Below are 21,494 nucleotides of genomic sequence, written 5' to 3'. Positions count from 1 at the left end.
TTCTGAACATGCATTGCATTTCTGAACATGCATTGCATTTCTGAACATGCATTGCGTTTCTGAACTTGCATTGCATTTCTGAACATGCATTGCATTTCTGAACATGCATTGCGTTTCTGAACTTGCATTGCGTTTCTGAACATGCATTGAGATTTCTGAACTTGCATTGCGTTTCTGAACTTGCATTGAGATTTCTGAACTTGCAATGCATTTCTGAACTTGCATTGCATTTTTGAACTTGCATTGCATTTCTGAACTTGCATTGAGATTTCTGAACTTGCATTGCTTTTCTGAACTTGGATTGCATTTCTAAACTTGCATTGCGTTTCTGAACATGCATTGCATTTCTGAATTTGCATTGAGATTTCTGAACTTAAATAGAAAAGATAGAAAAGAATGATCCAGACTGTGGAGAACTTGCATGTACCCATAAGTGTTACCAAAAAGACCATCAAAAACGTTATGATGATGAAACCTGCCCTCATCAGGACCAGCTCTGGAAAGGATAGAAAAGCGACTGTTGTACAGAATAAGTTTATCAGTGAGTTTATCAGCCTCAGAAACTACAACAATCAGGTCCCTGTCTGTCTGATCTGTAGTTTTTTAAGTTATATATTTTCAGATTTGAGACGTTCTGTAGATGTACTGTAATTAATGCCACACTGCTGAATTCACCATCTACCTGCAGCTGGATACAGCTGAACCCCTCACTCTCTCACTCTGATCAGTGAAGCATATCTACTGCTTTTTATTCAGTCTGACTGCTCCTGAGATCTCAACACGAAAAACATCTCACACACTACAACTCCTAAACTCACTCCTGTTACTCCAGCTCCAAACCGCCTCCTCTAAATCATTTACACTCTCTTCTCTCACAGCATGTGTCAGATGTTTTGTATTTTACCATGAATATGAAAGTGAACTGTGGTTTTGTTAAGTCAGAAAGAGTTGATATACAGCTCTGGAAAAAAATAAATATATATATATATATATATATATATATAAGAGACTGCTTAAAAATGATGAGTTTCTTTGATTTTACCAAATGTAAAACCTCTGGAATATAATCAAGAGGAAGATGGAGTTTTTTTTGCAGTAAAATTAACATTGTTGTTTTATTCTATAAACTACAGACAACATTTCTCCCAAATTCCAAATAAAAATATTCTCATTTAGAGCATTTATTTACAGCAAATGAGAAATGACTGAAATAACAAAAAAGATGCAGAGCTTTCAGACCTCAAATAATGCAAAGAAAACAAGTTCATATTCATAAAGTTTTAAGAGTTCAGAAATAATCAATATTTGGTGGAATAATCCTGGTTGGTTTTTAATCACAGTTTTTTTTCATGCATCTTGGCATCATGTTCTCCTCCACCAGTCTTACACACTGCTTTTGGATAACTTTATGCTGCTTTACTCCTGGTGTAAAAATTCAAGCAGTTCAGTTTGGTGGTTTGATGGTTTGTGATCATCCATCTTCCTCTTGATTATATTCCAGAGGTTTTTAATTTGGTAAAATCAAAGAAACTCATCATTTTTAAGTGGATTTTTTTTACAGAGCTTTTGGCTTAAAGGGAAGATTTCACCCCTTTCTTTAGTAACTTTAATGCATATTTTTAATGCATATGGGTCCGCCTCATGTGTTCCTGTATAACTTCCTGTTGTCTTTAAGATTGAACTTACAAAATCATAAAAAGAAAGAAAAGAAATGGAATGAGAGGAGATTGGACTGGTACTCTGTATTTGTGTTTATAACACTTAATTTTCCCAGAGACCAAATGGGCACAGTGTTTATTAGCAGGATGCTGGTTTGTGGATGCTGCCTCTCTCTGGAAGGTGAAGATCTCTAGGGTTTGTGGCGGGTGAAGCCGTGCCGGGTGTGTGGATGTCTAAAGGCAGCTGTAATCGTGATCTGCAGAGTGTGGTCAGGGTGTTCCCCGGGGTGGTGAGCCTCCGTCAGGCTCTGGAAGGATCTGGAAGGTTTTGGGTCTGTCGGCACCCCGTCAATAGACCACTGAAGCTGTGTCGTCATTTTGTAGTCGGCGCCTTGTGTTTCCGCCCATATTTGGGGTTCTGTGTCTAAGAGGTTCGGGTCAATGAAAATAAAATAATGGGCTTTTTAAAAACTGGCCTCTGTCGCGATCTGTGGTAAATAAATCTATTCAGACCCCTGTACCCTGTTTTATCACTGGATCCTCTGAATAACCAGATTAAATTTAAGAGTCGTAATGAGAAAAATGCTAACTTTAAGCTAATGCTACCACGCAGCTGCAGAGATCGACAGGGGACTGTTTTCGGCGCAACACCATCGGACTCCGGTCAGATTATTATACGTTTTGGATTATTGTTCTTCCTCACAGAGGATCATTGAAGTATTTAAACAGGTGAAAACGCTTAGCAGTATAGTGATATAGTGTTAGACATTTAAAATGCAGATAATAAGAAAGAGTTCACTGGTGTTGCGCCAAAAACAGTCCCCTGTCGGTCTCTGCAGCTGCACTGTAGCATTAGCTTAAAGTTAGCATTTTTCTCATTACAGCTCTTAAACGATCTGGTAATTCAGAGGATCCAGTGATGATCAGGAGTAAAATGTACACAGAATAAAATGTACAGGGGTCTGAACAGATTTATTTACCACAGAATGTGACAGAGGCGGGTTCTTGAAAAGCCCATTTATTTTCCTCATTGGGAAAAATACGCTTTAACACAGAAGCCGTACGAGGACTACAGAATGACGCACGACTTCAGTGCTCTATGAGGGTTTGTTCACAGTGAGTTTGGTGGGCAGTGATAGTACTATTTTAAATGAATGAATGAAGCAGTCTGGCAGGGTCACGCTGAATTCAGCACGCTGACGCGTGTGCCGTCTCGCTAATGCACTGCCAGAAACAGCGTGAGAGACAGGCGAGCAGCTGAGAGGAGCGCTAGGCTAGCTGTAGTGCGTCTGCGTCTGACAGTGGAACTTATTATGCAGTGGAAAAGCGTGGAATTGATTCTGTTTATAGCTGAGTTTGGCAGCTGCATTAAAACGTAGAGCCAAGCATGGACCCGGTCCCGGTTCTCAGAGAGGGTTTAATGGTGATCAGTCAGAAAAAAACAATCTACAGGCCATTTTTTGGCAAATTAGATTTAACCCTTTCAGACACTGCATCCATTACAGTGGACATCATGTATTTTCTTTATGTTTAAAATGTTTTGTTGTACAGAACAATATTTGAGCGCTGTTTGTTTGTTCTTCATCAGAATAGATTAAAACCAGCCAATGAACAAGTTTATAAAGCAGTAGCTAGGCTCCGCCCACTGCAAAACACTGGAAAAACAGTAGTACTAGAGCCATTGAGGCAAAGTAACAGCTAATTTTTACAAATTTAATGTGATTTAGAAAACTTTTTAATCATGATTTGTACTGTTTAGGGATGGTTCACAAAGTTAAAAGTTTAATATGAAATATAAAATATTACAAACATGCTTCCAAAGCAATGGGAACAAAAGAACATTAAATATTTTTGTTAATATGATTTATTTGCTATATAGATTTTATAGTATTATTAGATTTTATAATAATATTAGAGCTTTCTTTTCTGTGCATTACATGCACTAAAAAGTATGGCTGACATTACCAACCATCCAACCAACCAATCATTCAACCAACCAACCAATCAATTATCCAACCAACCAACCAAACAACCATCCAACCAACCAACAATCCAAACAACCAACCAACCAATCATCCAACCATCCAACCAACCAACCAACCAACAAACCAACCAACCCATAAACCAAACAACCAACCAACTGTCCGTCCGTCCGTCCAACCAACCAACCAACCAACCAAATATTCCAACCAACCAAATATTCCAACCAACCAACTGGAATTATGGAACAACATGAATAAAATAATACCTTGTTATTATGAAGTTCAGTATCTGATAAACGTTGGCTCAGACAGATGCTCTGTTCACAGCTTATTTTTTGATATGCACACAAAACCAAACAATACACTGATAAGCCAAATATCATAGAAAAATAGTTAATGTGACAGAAATATAGAACTTTTATTTAGATGTAAAAGGGATTAGAATTAGAACAGAATCTATATTATGATTACAGAGTCCAGCTGGTCTGAATGATGTTGTTTTTAAATATATTTATTTGAGGGTGAAGGAGGGACAGGAGTGCTGAGGACTGAGAGGCAGAGTGAAGGATACTCAGAGTATTGTAAGAAGCTGATATTCAGCAGCACCACGTCCTTTACAGATTCATTCATGGGAAGGCTAATTGGATGCGATCTGCATTTTCGTCCTTGTGGAGCAGAAAAAGCAGTGAGAAATTGAAAAGCAGCCGTAGTGCACTAATTATAGTGAGCTCAGAGTGTGAAATGAAAGAGGCTGCTGGATAGTACTGTCTCTCTCTCTCTCTCTCTCGTCTGTGGTGAATGAAAGACACATCCGAATTAGCTCATGTCAGGCTCACAGCATGTAGGGCTAAAATTTCTTATGTCCATCCATCCATCCATTTATCCATCCATTCATCCATCCACCCACCCACCCATTTCCTCCTGTCTGGTTTAAACAGCAGCAGATCTTCTGAATATATCTACACTGATGGGCGTGGTGTTCTGGAAATGAGGTGTGTTCAGGTACATTTCTGGAGTTTTATCTTGTTTATCTTGGTAACAGAAAACACAGGAGCTCCACTGACTGAATACAACCTAGACAGACGCCAACAGTCAGACGTTCATCGCTATCTCTGTAACACAGGCGCCGTGCCGAGCCGAGCGTACGCCCCCACTTATTACACACACATGAACACACAGCAGCACAAACCCAACTTTTACATCAACAATAAACAGAATAGTAAATAAAATAACATTGCTGTTCCCGTAAATGAGCTGCTGGAGCTCCTTCACAGCGTCAACCAGCAGCTCAGTTTCCTCTGCTGAGAAGAGTTTGTTGAACACGTCCAGGTAGCTGCACCGTTAAAATAGCAATCCACCAAAGACAGAGCTCACCTGATCTACTCTTAAAGAGAATGATGAACAAGAGACACTCTGATTGGTTTATTTCACGTTATGCCCAAAATTAACCACACCCATGATTAATTTAGAGAATTAGTACATGACTTTTTTGTGCTTCAAGCTGTGCACAGTGTACTTTTCCTGTTGTTACGATAGCAAAGTCACACTGACTTGCCCCAAATCAAGCTGCATGGTGCACGATTAACAACTCACTAAAATAGGGCCCGATAATAAAAATAAGGCTGCTTATGTCAACTTTGATGTCTAGTTAACAGAAGTACTATGTATTTTGCATATTGTTTACTTTTAAGTATGTGTGTCTTGGCAAGAATTGAAGATACAACAATTATACAAATATATTGCGATACTGTAAGCAAGGTGATATACAGTATTATGATTGTTTAAATCAAATAATTCTAATCCTAATAAAAATTGGGGTTTAAACACAACTCTAAATAAACCACTTCTGACACCAATCTTTACTAATCTAAACTAATCATTCATAATCAGTGCTGTGTTGTTTTTTTTTATTAATACAGAATTTGAATACTTTATAATATACTTTATTAACCATTACAAAATCATTAAACTAATGCCTCAATTTATTATGATTTATAACATTTTGAACCTTTAAAATGTATTAGCGTTTATAAAATATCCTTATATCCTAACTAATAACAATTTATAATTATTTCAGCCAATACTAAACTATTTAACAATGTTTATTACTGTCATAAGTAGTGTTATTTGTGACCTTTATTTTAAAGTGTTACCTGATTTATTTTATATTTTTTACACCTGAACTTCTACCTGCAAATTAAGCTGAAATATATTGTAGAAAACGGAATTAAACCCTTTCTGCTGTGTATTTATAACAGAATCCATCCAGTATAAATCAATTCTTCACTTTTTATTCGCTGTAGTTTCTACAGAAAAGGCTGATATTACTCATTCATCCCGGCTCCGCCACACAAACGCAAGGTTGAGTCAGACGTTGCGCTGCGTGTGCTCCATGCAGGAGAACAGATTATACACACTGAGGCATGTCTGTGTTTCTGTACACCGCTGGGCTGTGTGAATCATCAGCCGAATAATAGAAATTATTTATATTTTTACAGGTTTAGGAGAAGCATAGGCTTACTGAAGCTTTGCGTCATATTTTCAGGGTATATTTCTATATGCATTTAATGGATACACCTTAATATTACCAAATTTCTGAGCCATTATTCTATTAAAATTGCCAAAGTGGAAAAATAATTAGCACTACTTTCCATCCGATTGTATTTATTGTACTTTCTCTCTGTCTAATCACGTGTCTAACAGTTTTTAAACTGAGAGAGAGTGATAGAGAGAGTGATAGAGCGAGATAGTGATAGAGTGAGTGATAGAGCGAGATAGTGAGAGAGAGAGTGATAGAGCGAGAGAGAGTGATAGAGTGAGAGAGAGAGAGAGAGAGTGTGAGAGCGAGAGAGAGTGATAGAGTGAGAGAGAGAGAGAGTGTGAGAGCAAGAGAGAGTGATAGAGCGAGATAGTGATAGAGTGAGAGAGAGAGAGTGATAGAGCGAGAGAGAGAGAGAGAGAGTGATAGAGCGAGATAGTGAGAGAGAGAGTGATAGAGCGAGATAGTGAGAGAGAGAGTGATAGAGCGAGATAGTGAGAGAGAGAGTGATAGAGCGAGAGAGAGAGAGTGAGAGCGAGAGAGAGTGATAGAGTGAGAGAGAGAGAGAGAGAGAGTGTGAGAGCAAGAGAGAGTGATAGAGCGAGATAGTGATAGAGTGAGAGAGAGAGTGATAGAGCGAGATAGTGAGAGAGAGAGTGATAGAGCGAGATAATGAGAGAGAGAGTGATAGAGCGAGAGAGAGTGAGAGCGAGAGAGAGTGATAGAGTGAGAGAGAGAGAGAGTGTGAGAGCGAGAGAGAGTGAGAGAGAGAGACTGATAGAGCGAGAAAGAGTGAGAGAGTGATAGAGAGAGAGAGAGAGTGATAGAGCGAGAGAGAGAGTGATAGATTGAGAAAGAGAGTGATAGAGCGAGAGAGAGAGTGATAGAGCGAGAGAGAGAGTGATAGAGAGAGAGTGTGTACAGGATGGAGATGGATGGAGTGTAATCACGCTCTGACAGGTCTCCTGCTGATAGTGTTAAATTCAGCACATTGATTCAGGTTGTGTGTGAGAGCTGTGTTATTGGTGATTGGTTGATTCAGGTTGTGTGTGAGAGCTGTGTTATTGGTGATTGGTTGATTCAGGTTGTGTGAGAGCTGTGTTATTGGTGATTGGTTGATTCAGGTTGTGTGAGAGCTGTGTTATTGGTGATTGGTTGATTCAGGTTGTGTGAGAGCTGTGTTATTGGTGATTGGTTGATTCAGGTTGTGTGAGATCTGTGTTATTGGTGATTGGTTGATTCAGGTTGTGTGCGAGAGCTGTGTTATTGGTGATTGGTTGATTCAGGTTGTGTGCGAGAGCTGTGTTATTGGTGATTGGTTGATTCAGGTTGTGTGCGAGAGCTGTGTTATTGGTGATTGGTTGATTCAGGTTGTGTGCGAGAGCTGTGTTATTGGTGATTGGTTGATTCAGGTTGTGTGAGAGCTGTGTTATTGGTGATTGGTTGATTCAGGTTGTGTGAGATCTGTGTTATTGGTGATTGGTTGATTCAGGTTGTGTGTGAGATCTGTGTTATTGGTGATTGGTTGATTCAGGTTGTGTGAGAGCTGTGTTATTGGTGATTGGTTGATTCAGGTTGTGTGAGATCTGTGTTATTGGTGATTGGTTGATTCAGGTTGTGTGCGAGAGCTGTGTTATTGGTGATTGGTTGATTCAGGTTGTGTGAGATCTGTGTTATTGGTGATTGGTTGATTCAGGTTGTGTGAGAGCTGTGTTATTGGTGATTGGTTGATTCAGGTTGTGTGAGAGCTGTGTTATTGGTGATTGGTTGATTCAGGTTGTGTGAGAGCTGTGTTATTGGTGATTGGTTGATTCAGGTTGTGTGAGATCTGTGTTATTGGTGATTGGTTGATTCAGGTTGTGTGAGAGCTGTGTTATTGGTGATTGGTTGATTCAGGTTGTGTGAGAGCTGTGTTATTGGTGATTGGTTGATTCAGGTTGTGTGAGAGCTGTGTTATTGGTGATTGGTTGATTCAGGTTGTGTGCGAGAGCTGTGTTATTGGTGATTGGTTGATTCAGGTTGTGTGAGATCTGTGTTATTGGTGATTGGTTGATTCAGGTTGTGTGTGAGAGCTGTGTTATTGGTGATTGGTTGATTCAGGTTGTGTGTGAGAGCTGTGTTATTGGTGATTGGTTGATTCAGGTTGTGTGTGAGAGCTGTGTTATTGGTGATTGGTTGATTCAGGTTGTGTGAGATCTGTGTTATTGGTGATTGGTTGATTCAGGTTGTGTGTGAGATCTGTGTTATTGGTGATTGGTTGATTCAGGTTGTGTGAGATCTGTGTTATTGGTGATTGGTTGATTCAGGTTGTGTGTGAGAGCTGTGTTATTGGTGATTGGTTGATTCAGGTTGTGTGCGAGAGCTGTGTTATTGGTGATTGGTTGATTCAGGTTGTGTGCGAGAGCTGTGTTATTGGTGATTGGTTGATTCAGGTTGTGTGCGAGAGCTGTGTTATTGGTGATTGGTTGATTCAGGTTGTGTGTGAGATCTGTGTTATTGGTGATTGGTTGATTCAGGTTGTGTGTGAGAGCTGTGTTATTGGTGATTGGTTGATTCAGGTTGTGTGAGATCTGTGTTATTGGTGATTGGTTGATTCAGGTTGTGTGTGAGATCTGTGTTATTGGTGATTGGTTGATTCAGGTTGTGTGAGAGCTGTGTTATTGGTGAGTGTGTTCTGGATCAGTTCATTCAGCGTCTGTTAGTGCTCTCAGTGCGACCGGCCGTCTGTGTGAGCGATGCTCCGCTTGTTACCACATTAAACATCCAGCAGTACCAGCCTCTATAAAGACGAATGGAAGAGCAGTCACACAAAGTTCTCTCCTCCAGCACTCTGCAGTCTTTACTACGTTTTCTTTTCACTTTTGTGAGAGTGCTTAGCGAAAGACGCGTGACTACAGTACTCACCCCTCGCTAATGACTTCATAAAAAGAGAAAATAAAACAGAAATAAATCTCAGATTGTGATGCTATAATAAAAATCACTAGTAACAATAAATTATCAGAAACTGTTTCACATTGATATGTGCAGCACAGTGGATTAGTGGTAAACACATTTGCCTCCCAGCACCAGGGGGTCTTGGGTTCAAGTCCCTCTCTGGGTGGAGTTTCCATGTTCTCCCTGTGTCTGTGTGGGTTTCCTCCCACAGTCCAAAAACATGGAGACCAGGTCAATTGGATATTCTAAAATTGACCAGAAAAATGAAAACCTATAAATTAATCTGGTAAATTGGATACTCTACTCTACTCCAGATTAATGTATATATTTTTTATTTTTAAATTATCTGGTGTGTATGTATGTATATAAGTCTGTGTGTGTGTGTAAATATGTGTATGACTCTGTGCCCAGGTATTAATTGTAATAGATATTCTGTTAAATGTTGAGCATCTATGAAGCATCTATATTGGACCATCCGAATAATGGAGCTGCCACAGTAATCGGGAGATCGCTGGTTTGAATCCCATTCATGCAGCTTGCCATCAGCTGCCAGAGCCCTGAGAGAGCACAGTTGTCCTTGCTCTCTCTGGGTGGGTACAGTACAGTAGATGGCGCTCTCTCTCTTTCCCCTCATCACTCCTAGGGTGATGTGGATCAGCACAAGGCTGCGTCTGTGAGCTGATGTATCAGAACCGAGTCGCTGTGCTTTCCTCCGAGCGTTAGCGCTGTGATGCTACTTGGTAATGCTACAGCATTAGCAGCAGCTCAAAAAGAGGCGGAGTCTGACTTCACATGTATCGGAAGAGGCGTGTGCTGGTCTTTTATAACCCTCCTGGTGTTGGAGCATCACTACTGATAGGGGGAGTCCTAGTGAGTGTGATGGGTAATTGGCCTTGTCCTACTGTATCTATCAACCTTCATTCTTGTTGGCTGATATCTTCTGGGTGTAGCTACGTATGTGTTTGATGATGAGTGTATTAATCAGTTTTTAGCTTCTCCAAACACAGTTTCAGCTCTGCTCTGAGATACAGCTTTTTAAAATACCCTTTTTCCTCTTCAGGTTCCTTGGAGTTCCTCCAGGAAGAGGAAGTTGCCCGCTGAGAGGACCACTTCCGTTTGACCTCATCTACACCGACTACCATGGTCTGCAGCAGATGAAGCAGCACATGGGCCTTTCTCTCAGAAAGCACAAGTTAGTGCCCATATTTTTACAGTTTATAGACAATATCAAATAATATTTCCGTCTCAAAACATGTTGAAATATAATTACATCTAAATAATAGCATAATATCATACTTCCAAGATGAATTATAATCTGTAAATTGCAGTTGCACTATAATTGGGTTTTTGTCGTCGCAACTACTGTGCATTCCAAGATCCCAAGAATAATTGGAAATTGCTCTAAACCATGATTTCACATCATTCCGAATGACATTAATTAGTGAAAATTTGTATCAAAAGCACATACAGTGACTTATAAAAGTATTTATACCCCTTAAACTTACTTCGGTACTAAATTGCTGTTTCCTAGCGCTGTCTCTTAATATCTTGTTGGTTGGTACAATTTATTGTAGGTACACAGGAGTCTTAAATACAAATTTCTTCTTCTATTGACAACTATTTATTTTTTACCAGAGAAAGTGTTTTTTTTTTACTTAAAGATCCTAAAGATTCTGTTTTTTAAGTTAAAGATTATTTTAAGATAAAAGGTTTTTGTCATCTTACAACTGCAAATTATATGTATTTTATTGAGATTTTAAGCGAAAGACCAACACAAAGTAGCACATCATTGTGAAGCGGAACTAAAATTATACATTTTTTTATTTTTTATTTTATCAAATCAAATATCGAAATCTAAATCAAATAAAAAATGAAAGGTGTGACCTGCAAAAGTCATCAACACTTAGAGAATAAGATTTTCTTATTTCCACTCTTCCATAAAGATCAGATTAGTGGAGAGCAGGACTTATAGTTGTTCTGTGAACAGATTCTCCTGATCCACCTGATCTGTGGATCTCTGCAGCTCCTCCAGAGTGATCATGGGTCTCGGCTGCTTCTCTGATCAGTGCTCTCCTTGCTGGATCTGTTAGTTTGGGTGGATCATGGCCATGTCTTGGTAGTTTTGTAGAAACAGTTCTAGAATCAAAGCTTTAGATGTGTTTTTATAACCTAACCCTGCTTTAAACTTTATCTTCTTTATCTTTATACTTTATCTCTGACCTGTCTGGTGAGTTTAAGTTCAGGGGTATGAATGCTTTTGCAAGCCACTCAAACACTCAAGCATCTCATACAGTATAATAACTCTCCTGCAGGTCTTCTGTAACCTCTATATTCTGTATGTGTGTCCTTGAATAACCCGTATTTATCAAGCGTCTGGAACTCCAGAAGACTTGGTGTCAACAAAGTTGCGTATAATAGAGATGATCCTGAATCAGCGCTTTCACTCAAATAAGTGAAACATAAGCAGAATAGATCTGTTCCCTGTTCTGGAAACAGAAGTGATGTAAATCTACAAGCTGTCCAGCATCACACTGACATCCCCCCTCCACTGAGTCAGCAGAACTACTTAATGCCGCTGGTTTCCACTCTGTACAGCAGTTTGCTTCCATCAATAAACCAAATCACCGGGAGATTAAGACCCGAGCGGTTACTCAACAGCGCCGGAGCCTCAAAGCCTCCTCACGCAAAGCGATCCTGAAAGTTGCTTCATACATTATGGATAATATTTGTGTCTCGCAACTCATGTTGAAACCGCTTCATGCATAAGGCATCACAATTATTGTAATTCCTCGTAGCTCAATTAGAGGCTGTCATTCTGATAATGGGATTGTAAAAAATCTCAATATAAAAACGTGTCTCCAGCAGGGAAAGCGGAGGAAAAGAGGCAGATTTGTCGGGCGTAATGAATCCATTTAGCATTTAGACTTAGCTGCATTTTTTCTGTTGTTTTATTGCCAAGCGCAGCTCCATTCTATTTCCTCCTGAGCTGAATATTTAATTTCCTCCTGAATGCACCGCAGGAGCAGGGGGCTGAGACTTGCTTTGACTCGAATTAATTAGGATCACGCAAACGTAAAGAGCTAACCATAGCAAAGCTCACGGTTTTATATATATATATTGACCTTTGAGGAACTTTGCAAGTCATTTATTTAGAGACTCAGCTTTTGACGTGCTGTTTTTAGACATTTTTACACGAGCCTAATGTGTTTTTCTGCAGAGACCTGAAAGAGTAAGAGACAGCAAGAAAAACAAGCTTCTGGAAGCTAGATTGGAAATAAATAAAGACTGTTAACATCAACATTTACACAGTGCAATCTGAGGATATCTAATAACTCTTTTTGAGTCAGTATGGTGGTAGGGCTTACTTGGCCATGCAGCTAAACCCTAGTCTGACACAGGTAAATGCCAAATGTAGCCCTGGTAGTTTTGTCCAAGGAATATTGATTGTGTAAAATGGTGGATTTGCCTGGACTGAGGATTGAACCCTAATCTTCTACAAATTAATGCAAATGTAGCTTTAGCAGTTTGCTGAAATGTAGCTTGGTTTCATGCTGGTATGCTCAATACAGTTTGTTCACTGGACAAGATATTGCACCCTTGTTTTCTTGAACTAGGCAAACTGGGAATTAAACTAGTCTGCAAATGTAGCATTGGGAGTCTTGCCCAAGGACTCTTAATGGTGTCAAATGCTGGCATGCCTGGCCAGGGAATTGAACCCTAGTTTGTTAGAGGATGGAAAACTACCCTTGGGATTCTTTCCCAAGGAATTTTATTGGTGTAGAATGGCGGACTTGACTGGAGAGGGAATTGGGAATACCTTGTTTGCTACAGGTAAGCAAACATCCAAGGATTCAATGGGTAGGTAAATTGGGAAACTAGGTAGATTGGGAATTGAACTAGTCTTTCAAATATAGGCAGCTGTAGCCTTGGGAGTCTTGCCCAAGGACTCTTAATGATGTCAAATGCTGGCATGCCTGGCCAGGGAATTTAACCCTAGACTGCAGGTAGACAGATCAATCATGTGAAGTCAAGTAGTTTTATTGTGAATACTGCATATGTAAAGGACATACAGATAATTAAAATGACGTTACTCTCTTTCCCAAAAGTTACAACAAGTACAGCAAAATAAAAATATAAATATAAAAGAATGAGAGACACTAAATATACAATACAACAAGGACACAAATATAGACATATGTGAGACAAGAGACACAAGACTATAGTGCAAATGCCTTAGAGGTGTGCTTGCCTGGTCAGGGAATTGAATCCTAGACTGTCTGGACAGAAAATTTGAATTGTATTTATTTAATAATTGTATTATTGTATTAATGTATCGTATAATTTGTATTTAAATTGATAGAATAAATATTACAATTCTCAGTTCGTGTAAAAATCTATAATTTTAAAGGTTAGCTTTTCCTTTTTATAGACTTTATATACCTTGGGAGTTGATGTCCCCAGCTTACTTTAACCTTGCAGGTTACAAATTGTGAATTTTTTGCCGTTTGCACTTGCTGTAAAGAACATTTCATGTTGTTCATCTTCAGATTTGAAGTAGTTTTTTTTCTTCTATTTAGCAATCTTACGATGATTGCTTAAAGAATATAATTGATGTTGTGTTTTTTTTTTGTTTGTTTTTTTTTAGCTCTGCTAGGAAAGCAAACCCCAGTCTCCCATAGTCAGGAAGTCATTGATACCCACTGTGCTACACCAGCCGCTAGCGCATGCTCAATAACTCAATAAGCTCAATGTGGAATCAGATATTACAGTTTCAGCTGCAGAGTTGGTGCTCAGAGCCGTAGTGTCACTTTCCTAATGTTGCATAATATACTGGAAATGGTGCTCCTGATCAGATTGTCACTGCTGGGTTATCAGATCGTTGGTTGTGAGAGCACATGAGTGTGAGCGCGAGTGTTAGCGCAAGTGTGAGCGCGAGTGCTATTCATTTCCTGGCTCCACGCCCCAGACTGGGCTTTGATGTTATTTGCTGATAGATTAGATCTGCTCCACGGCTGATTCCTGGAGGTTGGAGCTGGATGGAGGTTTGGAGATCACACACTGCTCAGAGCTGAGACATGTAGAGACACTTATCACCAGAAAACCTGATGTAATGGAACTTGCTTCAGGATACTCTGCTTTGTTACTGTCCAAAATTTCAGAAAGAAAATGATGTAAAGTTTTTTTGGTAACTATATATAATCCGTCCCTGCTCTCTAACAGAATGCAGCAACAGGAATGCTAGTATTGCTAGGCGGCTAGTCAAAACTTGGCAATGGACTGAATAAAGGAGAGGGTATAGCTAGACAGAGAAGCAGGTGAAAACAATTAGTAGTCAGGTGACTGAAACTAAGTGAGTGTCCGGATCAGCTTGGAAGACAGAGGGAAGCATAACAAGACCCATCAAAAGCTGTGTAGAGTTCCTTACAGCACTATATCCATCATTTTAACTCACATAATAATAATAATAATACTATTACTAATAGTAATTTGAAACAATTAATGATAAACTGTACTTACAACAGTAATAAACATTGTTTAACATTGTTTACATTTTAAAAGTAATGTCTCAAAAAAGCATTAAATGCATTGAATTTTAATAATGATTAATAATGTCTTGACTAATGTCAGTTAAAATGTAAGTACTGTTAATTAGTGTAAACTTATTGTAAAATGCATCACTAATCTTGTAATAATTCTACATACTTAGTATTTAGTTTATATTGTAAAGGATTCATTGTTAGATGAAGTATTGTTTTATATTGTACAGTTAATTTAGTTTATTTAATTATGTTTAATCAGCAGAACTGAGTTTTCTCATCGCGTCACCGTGTGTCTCTGGTTTACCTGAACAGGTGTCACATCCGCGTGATTGATACGTTTGGAACGGAGCCGGCGTATAATCACGAGGAGTACGCCACGCTGCACGGATACAGAACCAACTGGGGCTACTGGAACCTGAACTGCCGGCAGTACATGACCATGTTCCGTAAGCAGAACTCACTCTGACTCTGATTTGATTCTGATTAGTAAAGATATCCAAAAGCAGTGTGTAAGACTGGTGGAGGAGAACATGATGCCAAGATGCATAAAAACTGTGGTTAAAAACCAGGGTTATTCCACCAAATATTGATTATTTCTGAACTCTTAAAACTTTATGAATATGAACTTGTTTTCTTTGCATTATTTGAGGTCTGAAAGTTCTGCATCTTTTTTGTTATTTCAGTCATTTCTCATTTTCTGTAAATAAATGCTCTAAATGAGAATATTTCTATTTGGAATTTGGGAGAAATGTTGTCTGTAGTTTATAGAATAAAACAACAATGTTCATTTTACTCAAACATAAACCTATAAATAGCAAAATCAGAGAAACTGATTCAGAAACTGAAGAAGTGCTCTCTTTCTTTATGTATTTTCATTCTACTTATTTCCACATACAAAATAAAAACGTATTTATTTCTCTATTCCTTTCTGTAGCTGTTCACTAATAAAGTTTAATTTGTCCTCGAAAGAGGGGAAGTGGTGGCAGGCAAAAAAATAAATAAATAAATAAATAAATAAAGGAAGATTCATGAGTTCATCCAAAAAATCTAATATTATGTACCTGCCATCTGATTTGCAGTATTTAAATATAAGTAAGAATACAGTTAGTGAGTGGTAGTGAAAAGTGCAAAATGTGAGCAGATGGTATAATAATAATTTAGTGCTATATTAATCACTTCTGGAGAAAGAGAATTAAGGGCCTTGGTTAATACATTAAATATAATTTTTATTTTTTTTTATTTCTTTAATTAACTAAATAAGTAATTGATTAAAATTATTCTGTTTACTGATCTCTCTCTCTCTCCTCCTGCAGCTCACACTCCTGATAACTCCTTCATGGGTTTCGTAGCTGAAGAGCTGAACGAGACGGAGAGACTCATCATCCAGAGAGAGAAGATCAGCAACATGGCCGTGATTTACGGAAAAGAAGCTCACATGTGGAAGGTAGGAAACACACCGGTGTTTTATAATGATGTGTAAGATTCTATATAATCAGTCCATTAATATGTGGAGACTGATGTCCTGTGAGCTTCTGCACTGAAACCCACATATTTAATCTGTTTTATGTAAAATTGGATATTTTTACTTAACTATTATAAATTAGGTGAACATTTATGCACATGTCTACATTCAAACAGAGACCTTTGAGTTGAATCAACTTGTAATAACTGAGTTTAGTCTGTTCAGACAAACTATTTGCATTGTGGACGTGTTCTCAAGTTTCTGATTCTCACCATCAGTGTGTAGTCATTCCCCCTGGGTCTGCCTTTAGTAAACTTGTAGATCATATATTATAATTAAATGTCTTTCTCTTAATTCACCGTTTCCAGGCTTATAGTGTGAATATTTATAAAATAAATGATTAAGTAAAGGTTTTGACATGTTTTGAATGTCAGGTGCAGCAGGGAGAGGATGCAGAGGTGGATGCAAATGCAAGTATACTTATTAACAATAAACTAACAAACCATAAAACAAAAACTGAAACATCAATGAAACACCAAGTAAACAAAGAAACCACACCAAACAGACGCAAAAACGTACAAGAACCGACAAAGGAAACAGGAAACACAGGACTATAAATACAGACACGAGTGGGAAAGGAGACAGGGAACACCTGGGGAAAGGTAATGAGGGGGCAGAGCTACAAAAATAAGGTGGAGACTTGGGGGGAACACACAGGACCATGTAAGGAACACTCTAAGAAATATAAGTACAGATTTGTACTTAAAAGAGTACAAAGCTTGTCGCTGGGGCTGTACCTTATATTAAGGTTCAAAAAAGTACCTTTCAGTGAAAGTACTTTTTTGTACCCATGGTTTTTGTGCCAGTAAATATTATAAAGATTATAAACATTGTCATCAACTAAAAATGGCTCAAAAACTTGATGATACAAAATTGTCTGGCTTTCAAATAAAAAATGTGCAATTTAAATATATACTGTTCATTAGTACAGTGATGCAGAATACTGAATGTACCTTTTGGCTGCAGGTTAAATGGTACAAATCTGTACTTATTGCTGTTAGAAATGACTTTGTACTTCAGAGGGAACAAATCTGACCCTGTAAAGACCAATATTGTACCTTTGAGGGTACAATTATAAAGAATGTACCTTCGAGTACAAAAAAGTACTCATATCGTACCTCTGTTTTTTAGAGTGAATGACACAGGCACGGAGAAAGAAAACTAAATAAACACAGAGAGCAACACAGGCACAGAAGGGAAACGATAGGGAAAAAGGGTAAGGATATGACATCCAAAGAAAAGTATAAAAAAATCAACCTATTTATTTTTTAATTTGGAACACAAGGCACAAGATTTATTTTATATATTGGGCGAATAAATTGGTATAACAAAAAATTTAAAAGTGAAGTAACTTGATGTTTTAATTTATGCTAACTCAAGTTGTCATTCCCTATTACTTAAAAAATTGAGCAAACCGGCTGCCTTAAAAAATAACAAAAAAAATTAAAAAAGTTCAAATTCCCCTTTAGCTGTAATAACTTGATGATTTAAGTTTTTAAAGTAAATTCATCTTATCCAAGCTTAGTGTCTGTTGGCTTGTATTTATCTACAGCACATGTGTCAAACACAAGGCCCGCGGGCCAAATGTGGCCCGCCACGTCTTTTTATGTGGCCCGCGAGAGCTTGTAAGATCTTAGTGTCTATAATAAATAGGTCAGAAGCGTTCTTTGACCAAAAAATACATTTCCCACAATGCTTGTCGATTGTATTACCCGCAAAGTTACGGCTTACTGCCACTACACGGCAGTGTAGTCATTGATGTGGAAACCCTGCCGGAGGGAAGGTGTAACTTCGCGGGTGGAATTGAGACATATAAATGTTTATCCCATAATGTCCAGAAAAAGAGAAGTTGATGCAGACGGACGGCTGTGCTTCAAGGCGAAAGACCGGTATGCCTTTTGTGTTACTGACCAAAATAAACGCTTTTTAGGAGAGATATAAATTATGTGTAAATATTTATAAGACAATAGCTGATAAAATCTGTTTTAATGAGGTTAATAAACATCACTGTGACAGCGCTAGTCGCAGTTTCACCTCAGCAAAGGACGAGGACGTGAATCACTTATCTAACCAGCCTATACTGATTTCTGCCCCCAATAACCCTTTCAATAACCTCCAATAGCCTTTAATAGTCTCCAGTAGCCTTCAACAGTCTAACCTTGCAGCCGTGGTGTGTTCTAAACTCCGTAGTTATAAACATCCTGAGGTTAGCAGCGCGCTAACTGACCTGTTTATAATGTAATCCCAGCAGTGACTCATGCTCTAAACGGCTGCTGTTAGCTGATTGGGCTGAAAGATGAACTGTAGAGAGCTGTATTATTCGGTTACAAAAATCTTTATTTCATACACAGAAGAACTTAAAATTTTTAAAAACGCTCCAGACTGGCTGAGCTGAGTCCTGTAGCCCGTGGCTGGGCTGTAGCTCTGACTCAGTAAAGACTGCGGACTTGTGGTGCTGCTGCTGCAGCTCCCACTAGTGGTTGGATGAGGAACTGCTAAATCTGAGGAAATGCTATGTTCTTAACAGCTCACAATTTTTGATTTTATATTTATTAAGCCTTATTTCAGTTAATAATTTCAAAGTTAATATAACTTGATGTCATTTCTATTCACTTGTATAGTTTGGTTCTTGATTGATGGAGTTTTTGGATTTCATAACAGGATTTATGTTAATAGAGCAACAAGCAAACATTTTTTCCATGCAACTGTAATATTTGATTGAATAAATAATATATTGAGAGTTATTTAACATTAAGGAGTAATTACATTCATTTACATATATTACATTTGGTTACATTTTCTTATATTTATAAGTTACATCTGGCCCTCGGAGGACAGCCAATATGCCAATGTGGCCCTCGGCCAAAATGAGTTTGACACCCCTGATCTACAGGGTGTTTTAGCTGTAGGTAGGAGTGTATAATAGAGTGGAGAACAGTGAGAGATTAAACACAGTGTTTAAAAACTCCAGCAGCACTGCTGCTGCATCTGATAAAATTAGATGAATAATGGGTGTAGAAACAATGTGGTGGTCATATTGTTATGACTGGACTGTGTATGTATTGAATATGATATCCTGCCAAGATATATAATATATATAAACGAACAGAGACGCACACACAGCAACCAGTTAAAGAGCTTCTTCATGAATATTTCATGAGGATGAAACAAATTAAAGAGTTGAGAGGATTGATGATCCTCCTGCTCTGCTGCTCGGTTCAGATCTTCAGGTTTATACAGAGTGAAGAGTCTCTGAGTGTCTCCGTCATGTAAAGTCTCCAAACTGATGAGAACATAATGAGCTCTTCTCACACTGACTGATGGAGACAGAGAGAGACGCTGCGTCCTCCCGTCTCACATCTGTTTACCAGCCTCCGTAATCACTGCCTGATAAACTGTCCGACTCTTTCACCTGCAGAGAGGAGCAGGAGCTCTGCTGCTCTTAACGTGAAGAGACACTCGTCCCCGAGGACCTCCAACTGTTTTACACCCTGAAGATCTGCAGATAAAATCAGACCTTACTGAACGAGAATCTCATAGAGAGCAGAGACGGATTACATCCTTCTTATCTGAGCTTTAGCCAAACTACACAATACAAAAATACTACCTACAGTTTTACTGTACACAACAGAAGCCCCGCCCACTTCTCTACTACAATACAGAGTTACTATATTCACTAATACCAACTTTACTGTGAACAACAGAAGCCCCGCCCACTTCTCTACTGGACTCGGAGGAATCTGGGATAATAGAGCATCACACAGTGGAAATACAGAGTATTGCAGTGAGAAGTAGTATAGATCTGGAGTGTCTTTTGTCTCTAAGGATCCAGTTTCATGTTACACTCCTGTAGTGCCTCAATTGAAAATCACTGAGATAAATTGCCTCGTTATATCAATTTTTGTGAGACAGTTTTGGGACAGCGGTGGCATTGGAGAAATTTGTGGCATTGGGGACAGCGATGGTGTTGGGGATAGCGATGGTGCGGGGGACAGTTATGTTTGGGACAACAATGGCATTTAGGACATTTAATGGCATTTGGGACAGCGTGCATGTTTGGAATTGCAATGGTGTTTGGGATACAGATGACATATGGGACATTTAATGGAGTTTGGGGCACTGTGTATGTTAGGGATGGCGATAACATTTGGGACATTGGTGGCATTGGGGACAACAACGGGATTTGAGACATTGGTGGTGTTGGAAATTGCAGTGGCATTTGGGACAGTGGGGGCATTTGGGACATTGGTGGCATTGAGAAAAGCGGTTGCATTGGGGACAGCAATGGTGTTCAGGATTGCAGTAATATTTGAGAATACTTTAAGAATTTTATACCACATTCATCAACACATTTGCATATATGCACCCATCCAGCCAGAGATTTTCAACAAGACAATCCAAAACCACATACTGCACACAGTACAAAAACATGTTCCTGTCCCATGAACTGTGGCACATCAGTGCAGAATACACATGTATATGTGTACATACTGATATTACATGTGTTCTGTTATTAACCAACCATTAAAATCCGTAAAATACACCAGTCTCAATAGCTATGAAATATCAGATTATAATGGACTATGGGATTTGTTTATTTTTTGCATATAAAGCCACAGAAATTTGCTTCAGGGTTCAAATTAATACAAGAAAAAATCAGAATTTGGTCTTTTTTTAGCTTGAGAATCAAGTGACCAATCCATTGTACTTATGGTTGTCATTAATCTTTCATTTTGGTATCATCCTCTCACTCTTTAAATGTCAGATTTTGATCATCTCTGCAGTAAAATTCATTTTAACTACAGGAGACATCACCCCAATCATCTCTACTGTCCAGCAGTCGCTTAGCTTCATCCCTGTCTGGGACAGATTTCCAGTTTCCAGGAAATAAAATCATCTTCACTTTTCCACTTTTTCCATATCTCTCTCTCTCTCTCTCTCTTTCTGCATCTCCATCTGTTCCTGTGCTATTTACAGCTGCAGGTAAGCGATGGATTAATTGATTGTTTGATGGAAGCAGTACAGGATCGTTCTGCTCTGGTGTTGTTAGTGTTACAGAGCGCTGTACAGACAGATGCTCTGTTTAAAAAATCATTTGAAACTGAGATTTGTTAGGAGATTAATTGAAAATCTATAAAACACATTGCAGCATTTTCAACTGGGAGGACGCCTGAGGCGAGAGTGCAATAAATTATATCTTTAATGTTGAACAAACTGGAATCTTTATGGAGGAAGGAGGAGAAAGAAAACAGCATCTGAAAGCAGAATAAGGTGTGTGAGGGGAGGTCTTATAAAGACAGGCACACGTTTTCTGTACAT

General features: G+C 38.6%; 1 protein-coding gene across 2 annotated transcripts in view; it reads left to right on the top strand.

The window, feature by feature from the left end:
* Positions 1–21,494, top strand: part of LOC111192964 (alpha-1,6-mannosylglycoprotein 6-beta-N-acetylglucosaminyltransferase B-like) — a 118,246-nt gene that overhangs the window by 74,918 nt on the left and 21,834 nt on the right. For both annotated transcript variants that reach the window (XM_049468127.1, XM_049468129.1), the window contains 3 exons: positions 10,174–10,305; positions 14,966–15,099; positions 15,967–16,097. In XM_049468127.1, the coding sequence (XP_049324084.1) occupies positions 10,174–10,305; positions 14,966–15,099; positions 15,967–16,097 (397 nt within the window). The remainder of the gene's footprint in view (positions 1–10,173; positions 10,306–14,965; positions 15,100–15,966; positions 16,098–21,494) is intronic.

The sequence above is a fragment of the Astyanax mexicanus genome, chromosome 19, assembly GCF_023375975.1.
Source record: "Astyanax mexicanus isolate ESR-SI-001 chromosome 19, AstMex3_surface, whole genome shotgun sequence".
In the NCBI taxonomy this organism is placed as follows: Eukaryota; Metazoa; Chordata; class Actinopteri; order Characiformes; family Acestrorhamphidae; genus Astyanax; species Astyanax mexicanus.
This window is presented reverse-complemented; position numbering and strand designations above follow the sequence as displayed.